A 24,791-nucleotide genomic window follows, 5' to 3' on the forward strand; every position below is an offset into this window, starting at 1 on the left:
CAACTACAAAAATAAAAGTGCTTTTAAGTCTTCTGTTTTACACTAAAAAGTAACGTAAATTTTGCTTATGAACACATTGGTTTGTTTTAATATAAGAATACTTTTACTTTACATGTTGTAAACATTGAGGTCTAGGGAGATATACCATGTTCTTCCCTACCCTTGGCACACTACTAAAACCTTCGATTTGGGATAGATCAATATTTTTAGGTACAGATCAAAAGCAATAACAAAAGTTTACTAAAATTTTTTTATTCTAATTAAGTTCCTACTTATAAAATGCCGAGAGGTCATCACATAAGATGACTGGTCACTTTGATTTTTTTTTTTTAATGTTTGTTTATTTTTGAGAGAGAGAGGGAGAGGAAGAGGGAGAGAGAGAGAGAGTGAACAAGCATGCTAGGAAAGAGGGCAGAGAGAATCCCAGTCTCCATTCCATCAGTGCAGAGTCGCCCTGGGCTCCAACCCACGAGCCATGAGATCGTTACCGGAGCCAAAACCAAGAGTTGGGACGCTTAACTGACTGAGCTACCTAGGGGCCCCTCAGTTTGATTTTTTTAATCAATCAAAATTGTTTTTATGTATTAATATTTAAAAACTTAGTGATTAATCTATCGTTTTCAATTTTGAATCAACTTTGGTCTAATACTTCCTAATACACATAAATGTAAATTACTGTCAATAAAATAGTTGCTCATAGCAATTACTACTTGTTTCATACTTTGTATCTATATATTGCAACTAGTGAATAGGGAAGATACTCCAAAATTGAGACACTCGTAGTTTCCCTAGCTTGTTCTGAACCTGTTTATGTTTATAGGCCATTTTTTTCTGACTTTATCGACTAATTGTCACTGATGAGCAGAGCCAAATATCTTCTTTGTTCATCAGACTTTCTTTCAATAATTTCCATTTGTGAGAAGTCTCTGACCATCTATATGTTTCTAATGGGATATCAAAGATTCAATCTTAATCATATAAAAATCCTAATAAAAATTAACCAACAAAAAGCCATCTTTTTATGACATCAGTTATGTTTTCATTCAAACCTGAGTTTCTCCTTTTCTGATCTTGACACTTACTACTCTTTAAATGTAGGAGCCTAAGCTCTAAATGTGAAAGAATACATATAAAAAGGCAGTACCCAAAACAGCAAATATATTTAGACCAAAATTTACAAACGAAATGTATAGTTACAAATAGATTCTAATGAAGATTTTACTTTAAAAAAATCTACCCACTAACACATTAAATATATAAATGCATTTTAATCAGCAATGCAATTTTTAATACTTATGAAAACAATGGCCATAAAAATGGTCTTCTGTACAATTTTGTATTTATTAAGAGCAAGATAGAAAGCTATGCAAAGATAAATCCAAATATCTCAGAGAAGAGTTTAGTCAGAGCAAACTGAAAATTTTTTAATGAAATAATAGCATAACTGAAAATTATAGGAAGAGGAAGAACAGTATACACTCTTTTAAAAGACATTTTTTAGGGGATAGTGCTTTTGTGGTTTTAGCAATGTATCATATAAGGAGACAAACTGAGTCATTGTTAGGTTGATAAACATCTCCATGTTAACTGTTTTTTAGTGGGATGGTATGGTTTTGCTCTAAAATAATTCCTACCACTCCAAGTAACTTCTTCATAAACATATGGTATATAAAATGAAAGCCATAAGAAAATTGGCTTTATTAATTGTCAGATCTAGTTTTTCATCTTTGGGTTAAAGTAACCAATCAGTTTATCCCTCCTATAAATACTTTCTCCATACTGTCAGTTACTTTGATGTTCTAAAATGTTGGCTTTCATTTAGGATGTTACCTCTTGTCATTTTATAGTTTTTTGTTTGAGGAGAAGAATTCATCAAAGTGGATATTCTGTAACTTTGTGCTTAACAAATTGGGTCAAATCACATTTCTAGCTCAGAACTTTTTTGGTCACAGAGAATTATCTATCAAAATATTATCTTTGTGTCTGTAAAGTCATCTGTAGGCTACCTGTTGAATCTGATTTTTAGTACCATCTTGAGATTATGTTATAAAGAATGCAGAATATACACCTTTATATCTGGCTTTCTCAGAGTGAAGAGACAGGCTTTAATTAAAGTTAATTTGCTTAATATTGGCCTGGAAATTTAAAAGATTTTATTTAACATTAATTTAATTGTTTTGTAACTATAAGCTCATAATTTTAACTCGTGTCTTTTCTGCTGTACTATTTCATTTGGATAATGTTGATACAAATATATAACCAAATATTGGAAAACTTCAAATCAACCTGCTACCAACCATGAACTCTAATATATGGGTATTTTTTATGACTATCACTTTTGATATATTAAAATTATTCAGTAACTGTTTTTGCACATTACATGAAAAATTAATTTTTAATATTTTATTGAAAGCATTAGGAAAGTCTTATTTTAAACACAGCAATAATCGGACTGTAACAATGCTGCATAGATAGTGGTATACGAGTTCCCTGACACTAAGTGACTTCTACCTAACAAAAACTTCAATTTTCAAGTCACCAGGTAGAAAATGGTAGAGGCATTATTTCCCCTCTCTGAGGCTGGAAAAATGGCTTCAATGGTGAGAAGTCACACTACTTAAAACAACAAAGATTAGATTATCCCCTAATTTAATTCCACTCCCCCCTTGTTATTTCTCAGATACGAAAATTTAGAATGTAAGAATTTTTGGAAGGGAATAGGAGGTAAATTACCTCTTAGGGGATACCCTGATCAGTGCCTGCTTTAATCAGACAAAACACTGAATTAAGTTTTAAAAATTACAACCACACCATTATGCACAACAAAAATTGCCAACATGAACACTTTTTTTTAACATAATACATTACATGTATACAAGAAAAAAAATGATCTGTTTCCAATCCTTTGACTTTCAGTAGAAAAAAATGTCATCACTAATGGAAGATTTGAAAAATAATTTTTCATGACATAGCATTAACTCCACAGAGATCAGAATCATTTCTGAAGAATGAAAATAGCCTAAATCGGTGAGAAACTGCTAAATTTCTTTTAAATGTTTACTTTTTGAAAGGGAAGACAATTTATTTGGAAGATATTTGTAGCTGGAAACATTGTTCATTAAAACACTGTTACCCTGAGAAAAACTCTTAAAATTGCCAGTGCTTTCGGAGCCCCCACGGTAGTGCAGGAAGGAGCAATTTGTAGGCATCTAGCTTCTTACAGTTACCTACAGGAAGAATGTTTTGATCTTAAACAGTGATCTGGGCTTCACTGCTAAACTGGTAAGAGGCCACAAGCAAGACATCTGAATGTGGTAGACTCTAAGTACATTTGTGCACTCGTTTCTTCCTTTATTCTTTTTTAAGAGCTTGTAATTCTTAAATGGTCTTGGACCCAAGCCTACTGTTCACAAAAAAATAATCTTTTGTAAGCAAATTGAAAGTTTTCTTATAATAGGAAACAAACTGTCTGGTCTACATTCTCTAACCTATGCCTAGAAAATAAGGCATTAGTAATTCTTCACTGGCCACTGCAGAGCATCGACAAGTGTTTTCTTTCTGATCGGAGGCATATGCAAACATTCCTCAAAGTGCATTGTTATTTTTAACATCTCTTATGCATGTACACAGCATCAGCATTTATGACTCCTTACATACTTTAGGATAAAATGCTTATTCCCAACATCTTACATACACCATAATTACTTGAGAAAAGACAAAGTGAAACAAGCTACAGAAGTAGCAAGATATTTTTCACAAATAAAAAAATAATATACAAAAAATGGCAAGTTAGTGATGACTGGTAGTATGAACTCTCAGTAATATTCCACTTTGGGTTCCAGATTAAGATTTGACAAGTTTGAAGCCTTGTCCTGTGTCCAGCACAGTAGGAAGAAACCAACTCATTTTTAATCTTTTCAAACACCGAAAACAAGTTTTGCAGATCCAGAACAGGTTCAGACCACACAACCAGTTGGCCAAATGCACCAGTGGATACGTGATGCGAGGGAAGTGTAACATCCAGTGCTTGGCCACGTCACTGCCCGTTGGCAGGTGCAGAGTGTAGTCACTCCACCGTTTTGACACACCATACACCGCTTTCACAGTGCGTCCCTTTTCGGTCCAGCAGATGTTATTACTGGGGTTGCAGTTATATTCTACCCAGTCTTTTGTGAAGTCGCCCAGCTGTGGTGGGTCAGCTTCTTCAATATCGATGGTCTTTGTCATCTCGGCTCCTTGCACTGCAATGTACTGATCGTTGATTTTTCTCACTTCTTTCACCCAAGGGGTTGGATTCTCACTGTCTAACACGATAATAAGGCGAGAACAGAAGGAACCGTTCTTTTCTCTCCACCATTCTAAAAGTGTGTCGAGGCGCAGTATGTCTCCACCTGTGAACAAAAGAAATTTCAACAGAATAATAATTTCTGAAGGCTCCTCTTGGTATATTTTTTTTAAGTTCTTGAAATTAAATATGTAGGAAAAAAAAATAGATGGAACTTCCTTTTAAAGTATCTTTGAGAGGAGTTTTTCTTTTTTTTTTAAAAAAAAGAAGTTTTACCTTTCAACTTCAGTTAAAAAAAAATCCTTATTACATTAAAAGAAGGGATATAATTAAGAAAATTGTTTTCTAAGGTTCAATTTAGTGAAAAAATTAAAATTTAGTGATAAAATTAATATTTAGTGATAAGAATTAAAAGCTAATCTTCTACATCAGGGGCAGCAAATTATGGCTCCTGGGCGAATCCAGTATGCCACCTGTGTGTGTATGGCCTGAGAGCTAAGAACTGATTTTACATTTTTACATGGTTAAAAATCAAAAGACAAAAGTTTGTGACAGTGCAAATCATAGGAGACTTAAATTTCATATTATTATTTCCATAAATAACATTCATTTACATTCTGTCTATGGCTGCTTTTGCTCTATAATGCCTGAGCTGAGCAGTTACAATAGGGACCTTGGGACCTACTAAGCCAAAAACACCTGGCCCTTTACAGAAAAAGTCTGTCGACCCTTGTTCTACATCACTGATAAATTAATGTTACCTTGCTGCATATGTAGGCACCTACCTAAGGAAAAAGAAACGCTTTTCCTACCTGTACCAAGAGTGTGTTTAGAATGGATTTTTAAATTCATTTTATACCTGAAAAGCAACACAGGATTTAAATATATATATATGTACATACCCAGAAAGGTCTAAGCAAATTTGCTTATAGCTAGTAGTTTTTACATTTGGTTCATTATACATAGGTTTTTTTGTTAATTTTGATTTTTAGATAGATTGCTCTAAAACACTATCTATCTTGACTATTTAATTTTTGGCATCTTCTTAAAGTTTTGTGCCCTAGGCAATTGCCATCCTCACTCACCCTACTCCTGGCTCTGTCTCAATGGTACATTAATATTAATACAATCATTCAAATTCCAGCAATTTATCCTAAGGAAAGGGCAGAAAGGGGGACAAAAATTACTTATAAAGATCTTCCTCCCACTGCTAAGACAGTCTAAAATCTGAAACAACCAGGGGAATGGAAATAAAGTCTGAGGGAGTTTTATAATAAAATGGTATTTATAGAAACATTTTAATAATGAGAAAATATGATACTAGGAGAAAAAGCATGACATGGAAGTCTATCTACAAAAATAGCTGCAGTGGTTATTGCTGGGTGTTTGGATTTTAGGTGGTTTTTGTTACACTTTCCTGTATTTTCCACAATTTTCACATTAAGTATATGTCACTTTTATGATTAGAAAAAAATGTTAACATGGTATAATTTACTAGCACAAGTTCCAACAACCTCAGATACGTATTTCTACCTAGAGCAACCATCCTCTTTGCTAAACTAACAAAACGACAACACTGGAGAGAGCGGGAATCCTTTAGACTTTGGACTCCATGAGTAATATGACCTCTGAAGCCAGGGCATAACAAATTCTTTATGTATCATTAATACTCTTCTTTTCAGCCTGCTGTATCTTAGACTTCTGACAATGAAAAAGCTGTTTCATGAATTGATATCCTACTCCTGCTTATCATTTCAGAGGCACTATTTCAATATATGCCCTCCACATATTACTAATGTGTTATTTCACAGAGAGCTCCAGAAGAGACCTTTTATTATATGGTGAAATACTAACTTTTCATTATTGCCAGTTCTATTCAATTTCTCTAGAGATCAGGGAATGATACAGATTACAAGAGCTATTATACAAATTCCATCTGCCACAAAACATCATTGTCTAACTTGCCTTCTACAACTATTTCAATAAATATTCTAAAATGCACATTCTACACTAATTCTCTTATATACATGCTCTTTAGATATCAATAAGTGATTTAAAGGAGCATTAAAGCCTTTTCAATGAATATTTCTCTTCTCCTATTTTGTTTTTGCTCTACTCTCTCCTGTAAATAGGATCTATGTTGCATTTGGCTTTTGGCCCAGATGCAAAGTACTTACATTTATCTCAGCTAACAACCATCTAATGCGGTTAAAGTAATTGAGACTGTTTTGTTTTTTTTTTTAATTTTTTTTCAACGTTTATTTGTTTTTGGGACAGAGAGAGACAGAGCATGAACGGGGGAGGGGCAGAGAGAGAGGGAGACACAGAATCGGAAACAGGCTCCAGGCTCCGAGCCATCAGCCCAGAGCCCGACGCGGGGCTCGAACTCACGGACCGTGAGATCGTGACCTGGCTGAAGTCGGACGCTTAACCGACTGCGCCACCCAGGCGCCCCGAGACTGTTTTTTTTAAAGACTTTGTTTATCTGTGATAAACTGCTTTATAGATTACCTACTTTTTTTTTTACATTTATTTCTCTCTGGTCATTATATTAATTGTTTCTTACCCTCAAACAAAGAGGCAAAAATATCAGGTTCATATTATGAAACCCCATAAATGTAAGAAGACTACATATTCTAAGAAGCACTTTGAGTAAAGGTATGTGATATAAGGGCAAACACAAATTTTCTTTTTCAGAATGGTATTTAGTTCTGGACCTGCTCTTAACTTGCTAACTCAGGTAAAATCCAGTCATGACGTTTCCTATTTTACAGGTTTTTAGAAAGACAACTATTAATAAATTCTCAGGGCTTAAAGTTCTTTGTCACTTGGGTTGGAATGGATTAAAGCATTTTCCTCAGAGCAGGGGTGCTCAGTACTATTTTTGAGTACTATCTGCTTCTGAGGGCTATGTCTCTGGCAGCCCAGGGCAGGAACTGACTGAAAAGAAGGCTCTGCCTCTGCTCCTGGTTCCACCTGGTTACCTATGGGCTTGGTGCCTCAAGCTGAGAGAGTATAAAGTTGCCGAATTAGGGATGAACCTACACCTACCCCTCTTGGAGAAGGCAAAGCCATCTCAAGTGGTGCTTTCTCCATTGTGTTTTTCCACTTTTTACAATAATGTCTCCAACAAAGAAAGTTACACATACAAGAATACATCTTGGCTAAGAAAGGAATTCTATAATGGTTAACTTACTGGTGACATAATTTAAAAAATATTATAAAGATACCATTCCAGAATGTAACTCTAGACATTTAACTAAAATAAAGCCATACCATAGAGTTTTTAAGTCTTCATAAATTATTGCTAACTCATAATGAATTTAAGAACACTGATGACTATGTTAGTTATCTTGATGTCTATAATTTTTTCTATGAAAAGAAAAAGCTGATATAAATAGTAAACTGAACATCTAGAATTTATTTCTAAAGCCATCTTTTTTTTTTTTTTTTTAATTTTTTTTTCAACGTTTATTTATTTTTGGGACAGAGAGAGACAGAGCATGAACGGGGGAGGGGCAGAAAGAGAGGGAGACACAGAATTGGAAACAGGCTCCAGGCTCTGAGCCATCAGCCCAGAGCCCGACGCGGGGCTCGAACTCACGGACCGCGAGATCGTGACCTGGCTGAAGTCGGACGCTTAACCGACTGCGCCACCCAGGCGCCCCTAAAGCCATCTTTTAAAAGATACTTGAGGGGCACCTGGGTGGTTTAGTCAGTTGAAATACGACTTTAGCTCAAGTCATGATCTCGTGGTCCATGAGTTCAAGCCCCACGTCAGGCTCTGTGCTGACAGCTCAGGGCCTGGAGCCTGCTTTGGGTTCTGTATCTCCCTCTCTCTCTGCCCCTCCCCCACGACTGCTCTGTCTCTGTCTCTCTCTCTCAAAAATAAACATCAAAAAAAATTAAAAAATAAAAGATACTTGAAATACATTTTAAAAGATTTAAGAGGAAAAATAGAAACTTTCTGAAAAATGTTTTTAGTAATAAATCCTTCATGTACACATACAAGCTTACTTTTAATATTACTTTCTTAAAATACTTAAAAATAACTAAGGATACATGCATGACCACCAAAATTATGCCTTTTTCCTCATTTGATTTGGGAAGAGTTTATTATTATAAGCCTTGCAATAAGTTTTCAATAATCAATCTGTAGTTTTAACTCTGAAATTCTATTTCTGTCAAGATTTTTGAATTGAATAGAACTTTTTCTCCTGTGCTCTAAGGAAAAGTACACAGAATGCTATACTTTCCCTAGAATTAAAATAGTCATAAAGGTTAAAAAGGGGTTTTCTACATTGAGTTCTAAAAAGTTAAAAGGTCAAGTAAAATACTGCATAAACTATATTCAACTAACTTTGATGCTGACTACCCTCTTCTACAGTATTTCAAAAATGGATGAACGATGCTAACAAAAATACATACTTAACCAAAACATGCAATTTCTCTACCTTAATGGTTTTTGTCTCTGGCAGCACATGGTACAATGGGGAAAAACATATTTTATGGGCAAAGCAGGTCTGGATTTGAATCATAGTGCCTTCACTTACCAGTTGTATGACCAGAGATAGATAACAACTTTAAGCTTTCATTTTATTCTTTGAAAAACGAAGTGACAGAGGTGACAGTACTTACCTCAAAGTATTTCAAGTAAAGATTAAATCTAACGTATATCAAGTACCAAGCATAGTAACTGTGCTTCAAATGTGCCCAATAAATTTTGCCTTTACTCCTAGACAGCCATTAAGTTATTAAATATTTACTTGTAAAACTAAAAATTACAATACTTTTATGATAAAACCCTGGTTATAAATCTGGCATGAAATTAGTAAGACCATGATGGTTTAAAATCAGCTCTATTTTAAACCTTGAGTTTGTTCCCTTTCTTCTGGAGTTGTGTTGGGAGCTCTGCCTTTGTCCTTCCACAATACTTGTTTATGTACGTCCTGCATCTGAACATCAGTTTCTACTTATGTTAGGTCTATTTTACTACTTTATTTAAAAAAAAATTTTTTTTACTGTTTATTTGTTTTTGAGAGAGTGAGAGAGAGAGAGAGAACAGGGGAGGAGCAGAGAGAGAGAGGGAGACACAGAAGCCAAAGCAGGCTCCAGGTTCCAAGCTGTCAGCACAGAGCCCAACGCAGGGCTCGAACCCACGAGCAGTGAGATCATGACCTGACCTGAAGTTGGACACCCAACCAACTGAGCCACCCAGGCGCCCCACTATTTTACTATTTGTACATGTTCTTAGTATAAAACATCTATAATATTTATGAGAAAAGGCAGGATATAATTAAGTTCTAGAAGAACTATTTCTAACATAAAATAAGAAAATTACTCTTTTTCATGATTGATTCAATGATTTCATCCATCTATCAGTTACTTAAGGATCCCTAGTACATGCAAGGATCTGAGCTAGGTGCAAATAATTCATAAAACAAAGCCCATGACTTACATGGTCTCTAATCTAGTTAGAAAGCCCAATGAGCAAATTTACATATAAAATAGATCTCATTTTACCCTTGGCAGGGAGATTTAGGATTACTCCCTCATTTTACAGATGTCAAAACTGAAACTGAGGGGAGTTAGGTAACTTGTCAAAAATAACACTGTTGTGGCAAAATCAGGGCCAGAACCAAGGTCTCCTGACCTAAGTGCTACTCCCACCATATCACCTAGCCTGTTATTTAAAATCCTGGTGAGCTTTCTAACATAAACAAAACTGGATGTGTGCAGAACTAACATTTAAAGACTTAGAAATCAGCTGCCATAACATTTAAAGACTTAGAACTACTAGTCAAGTTAATCAGCTTCTGAAAAATGTAACTGTATTTAATAATTCTGAAAATACATTAAAGGGAAACTGACAATAAGTCTCAGATTAAGCAGATCTTTTTTCTTCTAATCAATACAAGACATAATTCTCAAAACCTTTATAGAGATTATTAATATTATGCTAAACAGGTATGCTAAAGAAAAAAAAAGTCCTATGTATACTTAGTAAACTGTGAAGTAGAAAATGAAGAATTTTGGAAATTTAATGTTTGAGTGTGAAGGGTATATTTCCACAAATAGGTCTATCTTCCTAAAAGTGAAATTGCCAGAGGTGCATTTACCTGCAAGAGCCCACTCTCCTGTGCTGTGGGTATGCCCACTGTAATACAAAACATATGTATCATGTCTAGGTCCATCCACAGTCCGAAGTTCAAGGAAAGCTTTCAGTTTGGAATGAAGAGTATCAAAGGACAGTCCACTTGTGGAATAGTCACATCCATAGGTCTCAATCATATGATATGCAAAAAATCTTTGGATAGCATTGAGCATGCCAGTAGACCTCAAATTTAACTCCTGTACATGTTCTGGTGGAAGAAGTGTTGGCTGACCATCAGGACTGAAGGAAAAAAGAAAAAAAAAAAAAAAGATGATTTTGGTGTTTAAAGAATGTTCATTCTATGTTACATTCTTATTCTTCATTTATAATTAAGAATCGTAATAGTTGCTGATAACTAAACGGCACGATTTTTAAAAATCGTGCCGTTTAGTTATCATCTTTTCTAAAGTTCCTACAGTGCTAAGAATTAAGCTTGAACATCAAAGGCTAGTTTCTAAAAGTTACATTTTTAACAATTAAAACAATCACCAAACTGAAAGCTAGGAAAAGATATCCAAATGTTGATAGTACTTTCTTTGTTCTATACTCATATCCTTTTCCCAAATGACTGATAATTGAATAAGACTTTCTAAAAGCAAGATTATATTGATTTTACCCTGTGTTTTAAGAACACCCACATGGGAACTATAACGAAGTAACTTTTTTCCTTGAGAAAAAAATTTTAACAAAGTAAGGAAGCAATATGTTTTTTATTTCTATATTGAAAAAAGACACAGTCTTTATAAAATGCATTCAAGTTCTACTAACTTAAGGAACATGAATGACAGAAGAAATTATCTGTTAGTAAATGGCATTTTAAAACAATTATTAAAATTTCGGTCCATTGCCTTATACTACTGAACACTAACTAAAGACAGATCTGATCCTAGAACAAACATAAAATGGTACTCTAGTAAAGAGGATAAACCAAGTCTTAAGGCTACAAGAATCAAAATAATATCAATATTGAAGTGGAAAAAAAAATCATCACTCCCATCCAGAAAAGGAATTTAAGTAATTTTGAAAACTTTACATTTTGCTGCAGGTATTATCAGTAATATTCAAATAACACTAGTTTTCATTAAAATAATAAGGCATTTTGTTCTTATTTTGTATTTGTAACACTTAGCAATCAAAAAGTAAAAGAATAAGCAACACATTAACAAAAATTAGAATAAAAATCTGTGCAAATTACTACTTCCACATATTCTCTCTGCTGAGCTGTCACTTCTTTATGGGACCCTTTTAAATCTATTTCTTTTACTTCTCAAAGAATTTGCAATTTTTTTTAAACATTTATTTATTTTTGAGACAGAGAGAGACAGAGCATGAGCGGGGGAGGGGCAGAGAGAGAGGGAGACACAGAATCCGAAGCAGGCTCCAGGCTCTGAGCTGTCAGCACAGAGCCTGACGTGGGGCTCAAACTCACAGACCGTGAGATCATGATCTGAGCCGAAGTCGGAAGCCCGACCAACTGAGCCACCCAGGCGCCCCAAGAATTTGCAATTTTATAAAGCCTTTAACATGGAGGAAAATGTTTACTACAAATAGTCTATTTTTGGTTTTTATGTCAAATATTTGAAATCAATTTTTTATTTCAAATCTTCCCCCTACCCCACCCTAAAGGCCACCATGGAAAGTATGAAGAATACTTGGTGGTCAAAACACATCAACAGCAAAGAGGGGTGCCTGGTTAAGAATCTGACTCTTGATATGGGCGCAGGTAATGATCTCACTGGTTTGTGAGATTGAGCTCCAGGTCAGGCTCTGTGCTGACAGCACAGGACCTGCTTGGGATTCTCTCCCACTCTCTCTACCCATCCCCTCCTTGCACACACACTCACACACTCTCTCTCTCAAAACAAATAAATAACATTAAAAAAAAAAAAGCAAAGAACTATTTTTTTCTATTTCCAAGGTACTTAACTATGAAAAATATTTTAATGTGGCAATTTTTACAGATTAAACCAATTTGCTACACATTTAGGGACAAGAATTATGTTTGGAATAAAACTACAATCAAGTATGTTTAAAAAATTTTTTTAATGCTTACTTATTTTTGAGAGAGAAAGAGAGAGAGTGTGTGCATGCACTGAAGGGACAGACACAGAGGGAGACACAGAATCCAAAGCAGGCTCCACACTCAGAGCTGTCAGCACAGAGCCTGGCGTGGGGATTGAACTCACGGATCATGAGATCATGACTTGAGCCAAAATCAGATGCTCAACTGACTGAGCCACTGAGGCACCCCTCAAACAAGTATGTTTAACTTCATTGCCAATTTCCTGAATTCCTGGTATTTGTATGCCAGTTTCCAACGGGCATACTGTTTCTGCATTCATATTCTCATTAGCTCTTCATAGCATTCCTCTAAATGGGAAGAATAGGTATTACTGTTTGCATTTTAGATAAGGACACTGAAGTTCAGAGAAGTTGTGATTTGCCTAGGGTAACACAGAACTAGAATTTAGGGCTCTCAGGTCCAGTATACATTCTATTAAATTTCACCATGTTGTTTCACAGGACATTTTCCTAAACAAGAAAGGGTAGGACCTTTTCTTAGAACAATCATATCTTCTCATTTTTAGCTCAAATATAAGCTAATCACATTTATAAAAAAAATTTTTTTAACTGGACCCTGAAGATTATATCATTACCCAGAATAAATACAAGTTTTTAAACATTTGGGGTAAATTAAAAAGAACTGCAAGAGTATTATATTTTGAAAATATTACACATTTGAAAAAATGAGCTATCATATTTTATATTCATATTCATACAAATATTAGGAAAATTATACTAGATTACTATACCTGCAGAAGTTGGTAGGAATCACAATAGCATATCCGACAGATGTTCCTCCTAAACAGTTACCTAATTCATGGAAGAGTCCATGAGCCATGGATTCCAATGGTAAAACTATCAGAAACATGCTCAGGAAGATTCCATTTGTTGTCTAAAAGAAATTTAAAACAGCATGTTTATACAGTGTGTGACTGCACTTATGTGTGTGCATATGTACATATATTTATATACGTGCATATTTATATATTTTCCCTATTTCCAAAAAAGATTAAAAGAACAATCAATAGCCTAAAAACAGTTAGAAGTTGAAGCAGAGAAGTATATATGGATGAGCAATGAAATCTAAATTAATCTTAAAGCTTCCTGGAAGTTGTGGCAAAGCAAATATGGCACATATTTTTTTAATTTGTCAGGTAATATCCCACCCAAACTAAAAAAGAGAACACAAATGTAACCTCCTTGATATGACACAAAAAGCCAGAAAACAAATCCCTTCCTGTTAAAAACCACATGCTCTTAACCACTTTTCAAATAACATACTCAAGCATTGGTGGTAGTGCTGAGCATAGCTGCCTTTCAAATAATATACTCCATTACTTTATCAGAAAAGTTACTTTAGAAAGGGCTTGTTTTTCCTGTGAAAAGTCCAAAATTAAGAGAGTAAAATCTTACAGAAAACTTAAGATTCTAAAGCTATCAAAATGAACCCCATTCTTATATTTAAACTTTTTAAGTTTTCCTTTTAAAAGCTCTAGACTGTAAATACAAAACTGTAAAAAAAGAGTGTAATATATATTACAAATATATTCATATATATTACATATGTTATAAATATGCATATACATAATATGTCATATATAAAGGGTATTTAAGCATCCTAAAAGCCAAAGAGATAAAGGCAGGCAGTAAGAAATATTAAAAAGAGGCAAGATTGGGTAGTCACTGATATAAAAAATAAACAAATAAATAAAGGACCCATTTAAGTGAAAAGAAAATGGAAGGATGACAGTCACTCAGTCCTGATCTACAGCTTTACAACACTGATATTATTCCACATTCTTTCTATGTTGCTGCTGGACATATTATATACGGTTCTGTGCTTCTGTGCATGAACACACATTTTTCTAATGCTAACAGATGACTGATTCCATCAGAATTTTAATAAAAAATAGGTGATTCCCATAATCGAAAAACAGATATGATACCCTATTTTTGGTACATTGTGTGTTCTCAATTACATAAAATATAGTACATGCTCAATTTAGAAACATTAGAAAACACAAATAAGTAAAAGGATAAGTGATTAAAATCATTGCAAGTACTGTCCTCTACACATGCTTTTTAAAATATTATCGGACTTCACACAATATATATATTCATTTTTTTTTACCAAAGTAGGATAATGTTCTGTAAACTTTCTAATATATTGTAAGCCTATTAATAAATTCTACATCATGTGTAAAGAAGAAATGGCATTACTATCATATGTATAAAATTTTAATTAGCTGAATCCCTATTGCTAGATTCCTTTTAATTTTCTATTGTAATAAAACCAGAATAAGTATTCAGTTCTCTGAGTATTATTTTAAATCCCTTTGATAATTTAAGTTTCATCTTCGGTGAAGTGTTAACTATTTTGCACCTTTTTCCATGGGACTGCCTTTTTATTATTTACAGCTTTGTTTTGCTCTCAGTATGTTTTAGTTAAGACTTTTTTGGGATATATGGCAAATGCCTTCCTCCTCCCCTTAATGCTGTTTTTTGCTTAGCATGTTTTTAATTGTAATGTCATTTTGTGTAAATCTTTCTCCACCCAAAGGTCAAGATTATTTTACATTACCCTTTAAAGGCTTTATTATCTTGACCTTTGCATTTTTTGGCCTGTAATCCAAATGTAATTGATTTTTGTTTGATTATAATCAACTTCACTTTTTTCTAACTGTACACTGAATTACTCAAAAAATCTCAACCATTTCACATTATTCTACAGTGATGTTTCTATCATAAATCAAGTATTCTGGGATTTGTTTTTGTACTCTTTTCTGTTCCACTGGTCTTTTTGTCCTTTCAAATATTTCCTTTGGCCTTTATTTCCTCCTTTCTTTTGGGACTCTAATAAAAGAGACCTTCTCATTGTATTCTTTTTTGAGACTTACTCTTCTGTGTGTTCCCTATTTTTCTTTTGTGCTCCTTCTTGCATAGCTTCTTCTGAAATGTATCTTTGAATTCACTAATGCTCACTTCAGCTTTATCTAACGTTAGTCTTGCGCAATGAATTAATTTCAGGTATTTTTAGGATTCTAAAACTTGCTATTTTTAAGTCTGCCTTGTCACTATTTTATAGTTTCCAACTTCCTACCATTATGTACTATCTTTGCTTTTTCCAGCTTTGTAAATATGATGGTTTTCTGTGTTTGAGAATTCCATGATCACAAGACTTTTTGGTCATCTGTCTGTTGGTCCTGCTGTTTCTTGCTCTTGATACCATGTGTGTGTGTCCCTGGTTATATTTATGAGCAGAACACTGTATGCAAAAATACACACACACACATATAATTATAGGACTAATTTCAGGCCTAGAATAATCCACTTTTTCCAAGAGGATTTTTGTTGGTTCCTTCCAGGGAGCTGGGGCTATTACAACTACATATCTTAATCCAGATTGGACCACTTAATCCAGGTCCCATCACTAACAGAACACAAGGTCAGGATACAAATTCATGAGCACCCTGTAATGTACACAGCTTCACACTTTTCCTTCAGTGTGTCATCTTAAAATGGGAGGTAATTTACCAGAGACCCCACCTCTGAAGTTCTAGACTGACTTGCTCCTCTTGATGGAAATAGAAGTGCAGTTCAGATTTAAACTTTCCTCCACTAACATGTCCACAGGGCCCAGTGTTGAGTATTACTATCCCAGAAGGTATGACGTGTATTTTCATTTATTCAAGTCTTCTTTCAAAGCCTTCATTGGAGTTTTCTATTTCTTTGTAAAAATGTCATAAGTTTCTTTTAAATCTATTTCTAGGCATTTTATGTTTATTATTCTTTTTTAAAGCCTATTTATCAATTTAGAGGGAGAGCATTTATGAGCAAGGGGGAGAGGCAGAGAGAGGCAGAGAGAATCCCAAGCAGGCTCTGTGCTGTCAGTGCAGAGCCCCACATGGGGCTTGAACCCACAAACTGCGAGATAATGACCTGAGCCAAAACCAAGAGTCAGATGCTTACCCAACTGAGCCACTCAGGCACCACATGTTTGTTCTATGAGTGGAATGATTTCTATTGCATTTTCTGATTACTGACTTCTGGGATATTGATTGTTTTTTTATATTTACACATTATTATTTGCTACCTGAATAGTATTAAACATATATATTCTCACTATACACCATTTATTTCTTCTTATAGTACCTATATTATACAATTCCAAGAGAATTTACATAGTTTTTATACTGGCTAGGTTAATGGTAATTCTATCAACAAAGTCAACCTTTTATGAGAGAGTTTACGATGTTAAAGATGCAGTACAATTCTCACAACTATTACTACAGCATTTTCACCTGATTTTTCAGTTTGCTCTTCGGTTTGCCAGGTAGTCATCTTATCTACAAATACTAATAATTTCATTTCTTTCTTATTTTCCAAACATTTACTGCATATGTTGCTCCAGTATAACAAAAAATCTTTTGTGTACAGGGGTTTAATTGATCAAAGGATTACTTCTACATTTTGTCAGCCATTCATATAAAATAATTATTAAATAACATGACCAATATATGACAACTTTATTATTTCTACCTTTAACTTTATGTAACTTGTACTTTTCTGATCAAGATGGTAATATAAGAAACTAATTCACTATGTTACCATTTATAGCAAGGGTCATAAACACCTTCAGGATTATGTGAAGCAGCTGTGATAAATAATGGTAAAGATTCTAAAGGAAAGTGCATTGCTGCCTAAAGGCATACATTTTCTTTTTTTTAGAGGCATTTAAAAAATTTATTGAAATATAATTGACTTACATTAGTCAGTTATTAGTGAAACTGACTTATATTAGTTTCAGGTGTACAACACAGTGGTTTGACAATTCTATACATTACTCAGTGCTCACCAGAGTAAGTGTAGTCACCATCTATCACCATACATTTTCACAATATTATTTATATTCTCCATGCTATACTTTTCATCTCTGTGACTTATTTTATAACTGGAAGTTTGTACCTTTTAATCCCTTTCATCCAGTTTGCCCATACCCCCACCATTCACTTGCCCTGTGGCAACTACCAATTTTTTCTCTATATTTAAGAGTCTTGTAGTTTTGTTGATTTGTTTAGATTCCACATGTAAGTGAAATCATACGGTATTTGTCTCACTTATTTAATGCACATATTAAAAGATGTTCTGGCTTGGGGCACCTGGGTGGCTCAGTCAGTTGCCTGACTTGAGCTCAGGTCATGATCTCATGGGTCATGGGTTTGAGCACCACATCCAGCTTTGTGCTGGCAATACAGAGCCTGCTTTAGATTCTGTCTGTCTCTCTCTCGCTTTAGATTCTGTCTGTCTCTCTCTCTCTCTCTGCTTCTTACCCACTAGTTTTCTCTCAAAAATAAACATTAAAAAAAATCTTAAAAAAAAATGTTCTGGCCAAATAAAACTGGTCTACTCAAAATTCTTGCAGGTATGTTGATTTATTTATTTTACTATACAGACATAATTAAAGGATTTAAAAAAGAGAATTACAAAAAAAAATCACCCTCTTAAAAAAAATTTCCTATACATTTTTCCTAAAATCAGGATAGATTTTAGAAGGATGAGAAGTTCAGGTGTGTAAGCAGCCTTTTTGTACTAAGTTACTAGGAAACTTCAGGACATACAGAAATACATATTGAAGATAATTCATAAATAAGGAATTTGATATTCTAGAGTTGGGAACTAAACTTTGACACTGCAAACTGTAAGAGAATGTTATACCATCAAAAAATGTTAACTTGGGACACCTGGGTGGCTCTGCTGGTTAAGCTCTTAAGTCCAACTCTTTTTTTTTTTTTTTTTTTTTCAACGTTTTTTTATTTATTTTTGGGACAGAGAGAGACAGAGCATGAACGGGGGAGGGGCAGAGAGAAAGGGAGACACAGAATCGGAAGCAGGCTCCAGGCTCTGAGCCATCAGCCCAGAGCCCGACGCGGGGCTCAAACTCACGGACCGCGAGATCGTGACCTGGCTGAAGTCGGACGCTTAACCGACTGCGCCACCCAGGCGCCCCTCTTAAGTCCAACTCTTGATTTTGGCTTAGGTCATGATGTCATGGTTCCTGAGATAGGGCCCCATGTCAGGCTTAAGATTCTCTCTCTCCCTCTCCCTTTCCCCCTCCCTGGCTTGCAGGAGCTCTCTCTCTCTCTAAAAAAAAAAAAAAAAAAAAAAAAAAATTGTTCAATTCTCATTTTGTTTAATCAAAACATTTTTCTTTAGTTAAGGCTACTTACTAACTTGCTATCTCCGCATCTTTCCTATTTCCTACAGTAAAAGAATGGAAATTTCCATTTCCAAACGCTGGCCCAGAAATATTTAAGTTTGGCCTTATTTATCAAATCTTGTCAAGGGTAGAGACTACCCTTTGTTTAAATATTCATGTGTATACAACACCAATGGTTATCACTGACTTCTTTTGAATTACCTTAAAGAATTTTATAAATCTAAGATTTTTATTGTGAAATGAAAATATAGTTTTACCGTTAGAAAAAAGCATTGCATTGAACAGTTTATAATTTAACAATGGACTACAGTAATGATAAACTTCAATTGCCAGTCTGTGTATACCTCAAATAGGAAGCCTTATTAAATAATTTAAAATTCCAATTAAAATGTTAACTGATAGTGATGTTATTCAACAGTCTCATGTCAGTTATACAACACTGATAATATTTAATATAATAGAACTAAATAAGCAGATATTTAGAGGTTTACTGATCACAGATGGTTTGCATACAACAGATGATCTGTTTTTATAATCTTAGAAAACTGGTAATTTTAAACTGTCATTAATTTTTAAAAGTCAAATTTAACAAAAAAATCATTAAACATTTTTATTAGGTTATTTTGAGTAAGCAAGCTTAGAAAAAAACAGTATTAAATATACTATCAAGATAACATACACAAATAAAAGTGAGCAGTTTGGCAACACAAAAATATTAGCAGTCTTCACAGATGGCAAATATGTCCAAGGGGAGAAAAAATATATTTAGGATGTTTTAGCCACTTGCCATTTTCAGAAAGCTTCAATTTTACTGGCATGGAAACGTTTACAGCTTCAACCTAAAAGGCATTTGTGACTCTTGGTATATTCTTATATTTTAAACAACTCCCTGTAATAAATATGATCAACTTACCCAATGAAAACTTTTAAGTGTAGGTACTTTTCTGGCTTTGTTTCTCCAAATCACCCTATGGACACTATCAAACTATAGGACATGATTCAAATTTTAAAGCAGATAGAATCTGAACATACTAGCAGACCAATAAACTGTAAGTAATATCCTCTGTATAAAAGTAGTAACTAGCTATTCTCTATTCAGCTAGGCTTTCAAGTCATGGTCAAAATATTCAACCATTTCATATCATAAAATTTCTCAGATAATAGGAACCAAATCTCTTTATGCAATATACAGATATCAATGTTGGAATTTCATTTTTTAAAATATGGCATTTACATAAGAGATAAAATTAACATTTAGAGGTATTTTTGTAGCAGCCACATTAAGTAAACCAGATTTAGTAAACAGTATCCATGGAAATCTAAGGAAAATGGAATTCCAACTAAGAAACACTATATTAATGGAGGTATTATGCCTTTTAATGTGACAAACCCATATTTAAGAAATAATAGGCAACCTCCAAAAATGTGTTCAGTACAGGAAATTTTAAGAACATTAGGAAAGCTACTTCACAGTTTTAAAGTCAAGTGATTTCTTTATACAGAGGCAATAGGGCCTAGTGGAAAGGGCTCAAGCTTTGGAGTTAGTTAGACTTTGGTTCAATCCTAGCTCAGCCATGTACCATCTGTGTGTACGTGAACAAATTAATTAACCTTTGAGTCTCAATCTATAAAAGGGGACTAATATTTATTTTGTGAGCTTATATTACAGATCAGAAATATGTGAAATATGGCTAGTACAATAAATGGTAGCTGTAATTTGCAGTGAAGCATTTTCAAATTGAAATGAAGTCATTATGAGCACGCCAACAGAAATCTCAAAGACGATTATTTTTTCATCTAAATGACTATTGCTGATAGGAGATATTGATGTAGAGTTAAAGTTCTATAAATGCATTAGAAATCTTATGTTTTTTCTTCTCTTGAGTATCTCAAAATAGAAACAGCAAAAATAGACATTTTTTTTCACTACCACCCTGATAAAGGTGAAGCAACAGTGGTATGGGAATCAAACTCAGTCTACTGAATCTTACTTTTCCCATGGGCAAAATAAAGAGATTAAATAATCTCTATGCTCATTTCCAACTCTAAAAATATATGGAACCAAGTAAAGTGGTTAAGAGCTGTGAAGGCAGATTGCCTGGATTCATACCAGCTCTGCAGCCTTGAGGAAGTTTCCTAACCTCTCAATCATGCTTATCTATGAAATGGGAATCATAACGGTACCTATCTCAGAGTGTCATGAGAATTAAATGAACACACAAAGTACACAGAATGGTGTAGAGCACATAGAAAACAGTTAATAAATGGTAAGTCTTATTATTAAAATGGAAAACATTCTCTCTGGTCATTAAAATTTTTAAAGATTTTTCAAAGCTGGAATATCATCCAGGGGAAAGATGAAATACTTTGTTTTTACTTCAAGAAAAACAAAATTAGGACCATTGTTGGTGTTTTAGAAAAAAAAAAAGTACTCCTGCTTCACAATGTTCTGGCAGAAATGATGAAACATCAAATTAAAAGAATGCTTTCTAGCTAAAAAGAATTTGTGCCCCCCCCCCCCACCCTTTGCCATCTAGACGAAAATAGCTCAAAACTTTAGGAAGAGAAATGAAACAAAACAAAAAATTATGAAACATGTGCACTTCTAGTTTTGGCAGAAGATTTGAAAACTCCCTGCTCCCCAAGCCAAGTGAAGTAATATGGCTGATCCTGCCATCTTGCTAGAAATGAAACTGCTACATCTGTGGATTTCATCCCTTCCTTAAATGCAGGGCTGATCTTGTTCCATCTGTCATACCCAGTGACTGCCATTGTTTCTCCTATAGAGAAATCAACTATGATTATGGTTTTTCTGATTTGAGTCAAAAGGCTTCTACAAAAAGTTGCTTCAAACTCCCATGGAATCTGCAAATGACAATGGTTGGCAAGGAAAGGCACATAAAATCTCATGTGAATGATAATGAGAGAGAATCTCTAAACATAAGAGTGAGCCATGGGGTATACTTCCTTGGGTATCTGGATGTTTTCTTCCCCTTTTATCCTTATGTGAATTATCACAATTTCTGAAAAGCCTATAGCTGAGCAATAATACTAGCACCAAATGTTGTGGTACTGTGTAAGTCTGTCTTATTGACTTATTTTTTTTAAAAAAAAAAGGATAAAAGAGGAAAGTAAATAGCACATTCAATGAACATAATACAAATTGCAGGAAACATCAGCTGTAATGTTCCATTTTAAAGTTAGAATGAGATTATGAATAGAACACAACAGAAGTTAATGGTAAAATTCCAGATTTTTAATGTAAATGACTTAGAATGATACTACTGACTCATTCTGACAATGTTATTAAACTCAGTAAAACTAAGGAAAAACAAAAAACCAAGCTACCCATGTAGGATTAGCTAAGATTCTATTCAAGTGAGGTCAAAGATTTCTTAGACATGACATCAAAAGATTCTTAAAAGAAAAAACTGATAAAATGGACTGTGGCAAAATTTAGAACTTCTGCTCTTCAGAAAACATGTTAAAAGATAAGCCGCACACTGGGAGAAATATTTGCAAGTCATATATATGATAATGGACTTCTATCTAGAATAGATAAAGAATTCTCAGAACTTACTTTTAAAACAAGCAATCCACAATTTTAAAAGCTGCCAAGACATGTTAACAGGTACTTCACCAAAGAAGACATAGTATAGTAAGCAAGCACAAGAAAGATACTTAACATCAACAGTTACTGGGGTAACTGAAAATAAAACCACAATGAATTACCACCACACACCTATTAGAATGGTTAAAAAAAAAAACGGACAGACAATACCAAGCACCGGTTATTATGTGGAGCAACTGGAACTCCTATATACTGCGGGTGAGAATGCAAAATGGTACAGCTGCTGTGAAAACATTTTGATAATTTATTAAACATAATCCATGTTTATTTTATTTTTTAAAATATTTATTTTTGAGAGCCTGCACGCATGTGTGCGTGAGCAGGGGAGGGGCAGAGAGAGGGGGGACATAGGATCTGGGGCTGGCTCTGCACTGACAGCAGAGAGCCCGATGCGGGGCTCAAAATCATGAACTGTGAAATCATGATCTGAGCCGACCAAAATCAAGAGTCAGATGCTCAACCGACCAAGCCACCATAGCACCCCCATTATTCACATTTATGACATGACCCAGCAATCCCACACCAAGTAAAATAAAAATTTAGTTTAACAAAAAACCCTATGAATGTTTACAGCAACCTTTATATTAACCAAAAACTAATTTCAACATCACTCAAGTGAGTAATGAATAAACTGTGAGATACCAATATAATGGAACACTGCTGCAATACAAAGGAATAAATATAATACAATACAAAGGAATAAATATAAACAACATAGATGAATCTATATGAATTATGCCAAGTGAAAGGAGCTAAATTCAAACAGCTATATACTGTATGATTTCATCATATGACATTCTGTGAAAGGAAAGTGTCTAAGGAGAGCAAACAGATCAGTGGTTGTCAACTCCTGGGGGTTGAGAAAGGGACAGACTACAAAGGGGCAGAAGGGAATTTGGGGGGGTAACTGAACTCCTCTATATTTTGACTGTGGTAGTGGTGGTCACACAACTATATGTATTGGTCAAAACTACAGAATTATACACTAAAAAAGATGAATAATACTCTATGCAAATTTTTCCTTAACAGAAAAATTTTTATATTATAGGTAAGTAAAAGTAACAGAACCCAAAACTAACATGCAAAAAAGCTTAAAATAAGAAAGTGGCCAAGCCCATTTTTGGAAATTAGGGTCCAAGCTACAACTGTACTCCCCTAGGAAGCTAAATCTCATGTTTTTGTTTGTTTGGTTTTACTCCTCTAGTAGTAAAATAACCATAGATTTGACTCCTAAAAAATATGCTTTAAAAAATAAACCTACTAGAAACTGTTTTATAAATTCCAAATGCTCCTAGGTCATTAACTCAATAAACCCCATCATCCTACATTTTCATCTGCTCCCTTTATTCCTTCAATATCTTTTTAACATTTTCAGACTATCCACCACATCAGAACACTATTCAACTCTACATCTCATCAACTTATTTCAAGATCTCTTTAAATTTTACTTCTCAACAAGATCTTAGGAGAAAATCGCTGTGCTAAAGGGAAGACTATCATCTTAGTCCAGGTGCTTATCTTTTGCTCCTAGCTACCCTTGATTTCAAGCTACCTCTACTTTCACTGATCCTATCTTTGGCTGACCAATCTCCTCAAAAGGTTTCTTCCTTTTTTTTTTTTTTTCCTGCTACACTGGGTCTGCCCCCACCCAATCAATGGAACTATTTTTTCAGTGGAAATCCACTAAAGGATATGAAAAAATGGGTTTATATTATATTGTTACAAAGCTATCAGTATCAATATCATTTAAGAATGTTAAACATAGGTCAATTTTTAAAAAATAATTAAAATCTAAAGAATTTGATATAGGACTTAAAATTTACTTGGATTAACAATGATGTTATGCCAAAAGCGGTCCTGGCCTTATAAAACTCAAATTTTTTGCCTTTCACTATATAATTTTCTGATGCTTTCATCAATCAAAAGGGTTAGAACTTCTATAAATCCAGTGGAGTGTTCCTAAATTGTTTCACACAGAGGTTTATAGGTATGGTTGGGGGTACCTCTTCATGAAGGGTAGAGGCAAGATTTTCACAGTCAAGTAAGTGTGGAAATGTTTCTCTTTCTTCTAACACTTTTTCTCTGAGTATACTCATTAACATCTCACAGAACACTGGACAGAGCAAAGTTTGGGAAATCTATACACAAAATACTAAATTAAAATTAAGTTTAAAAAATTTAACTGCATCAAAGACACAATGCCTACATCATAGGCAGCAGTGACCAAATAGTAATCAATTGGGGAATGCAGACAAAACTCAGGTAGATGCATGTTGCTCTTAAATAGCTAAATTAATACCTTGTTACTCAATGGGTATACTTTTGGTCAGGAGTTTCTGCATCACCTTTAATTTTTTCAAGCTCTTTCCCAAAATCAATTTCAATCTTCAGAATTTTAACAATATCCCCACATGATTTCAATGCACGTTAAAGGCTGAGA

At 34.2% G+C, this 24,791-nt stretch overlaps 1 protein-coding gene across 2 annotated transcripts in view; it reads right to left on the minus strand.

The window, feature by feature from the left end:
* Positions 1-2,388: 2,388 nt before the first annotated feature.
* Positions 2,389-24,791, minus strand: part of TMEM168 (transmembrane protein 168) — a 31,349-nt gene continuing 8,946 nt past the window's right edge. For both annotated transcript variants that reach the window (XM_047849286.1, XM_047849287.1), the window contains exons 3-5: positions 13,253-13,395; positions 10,405-10,679; positions 2,389-4,391 (exon numbers count right to left, since the gene is read on the minus strand). In XM_047849286.1, the coding sequence (XP_047705242.1) occupies positions 3,844-4,391; positions 10,405-10,679; positions 13,253-13,395 (966 nt within the window). In that variant the 3' untranslated portion in view covers positions 2,389-3,843. The remainder of the gene's footprint in view (positions 4,392-10,404; positions 10,680-13,252; positions 13,396-24,791) is intronic.

The sequence above is a fragment of the Prionailurus viverrinus genome, chromosome A2, assembly GCF_022837055.1.
Source record: "Prionailurus viverrinus isolate Anna chromosome A2, UM_Priviv_1.0, whole genome shotgun sequence".
Lineage (NCBI taxonomy): Eukaryota > Metazoa > Chordata > Mammalia > Carnivora > Felidae > Prionailurus > Prionailurus viverrinus.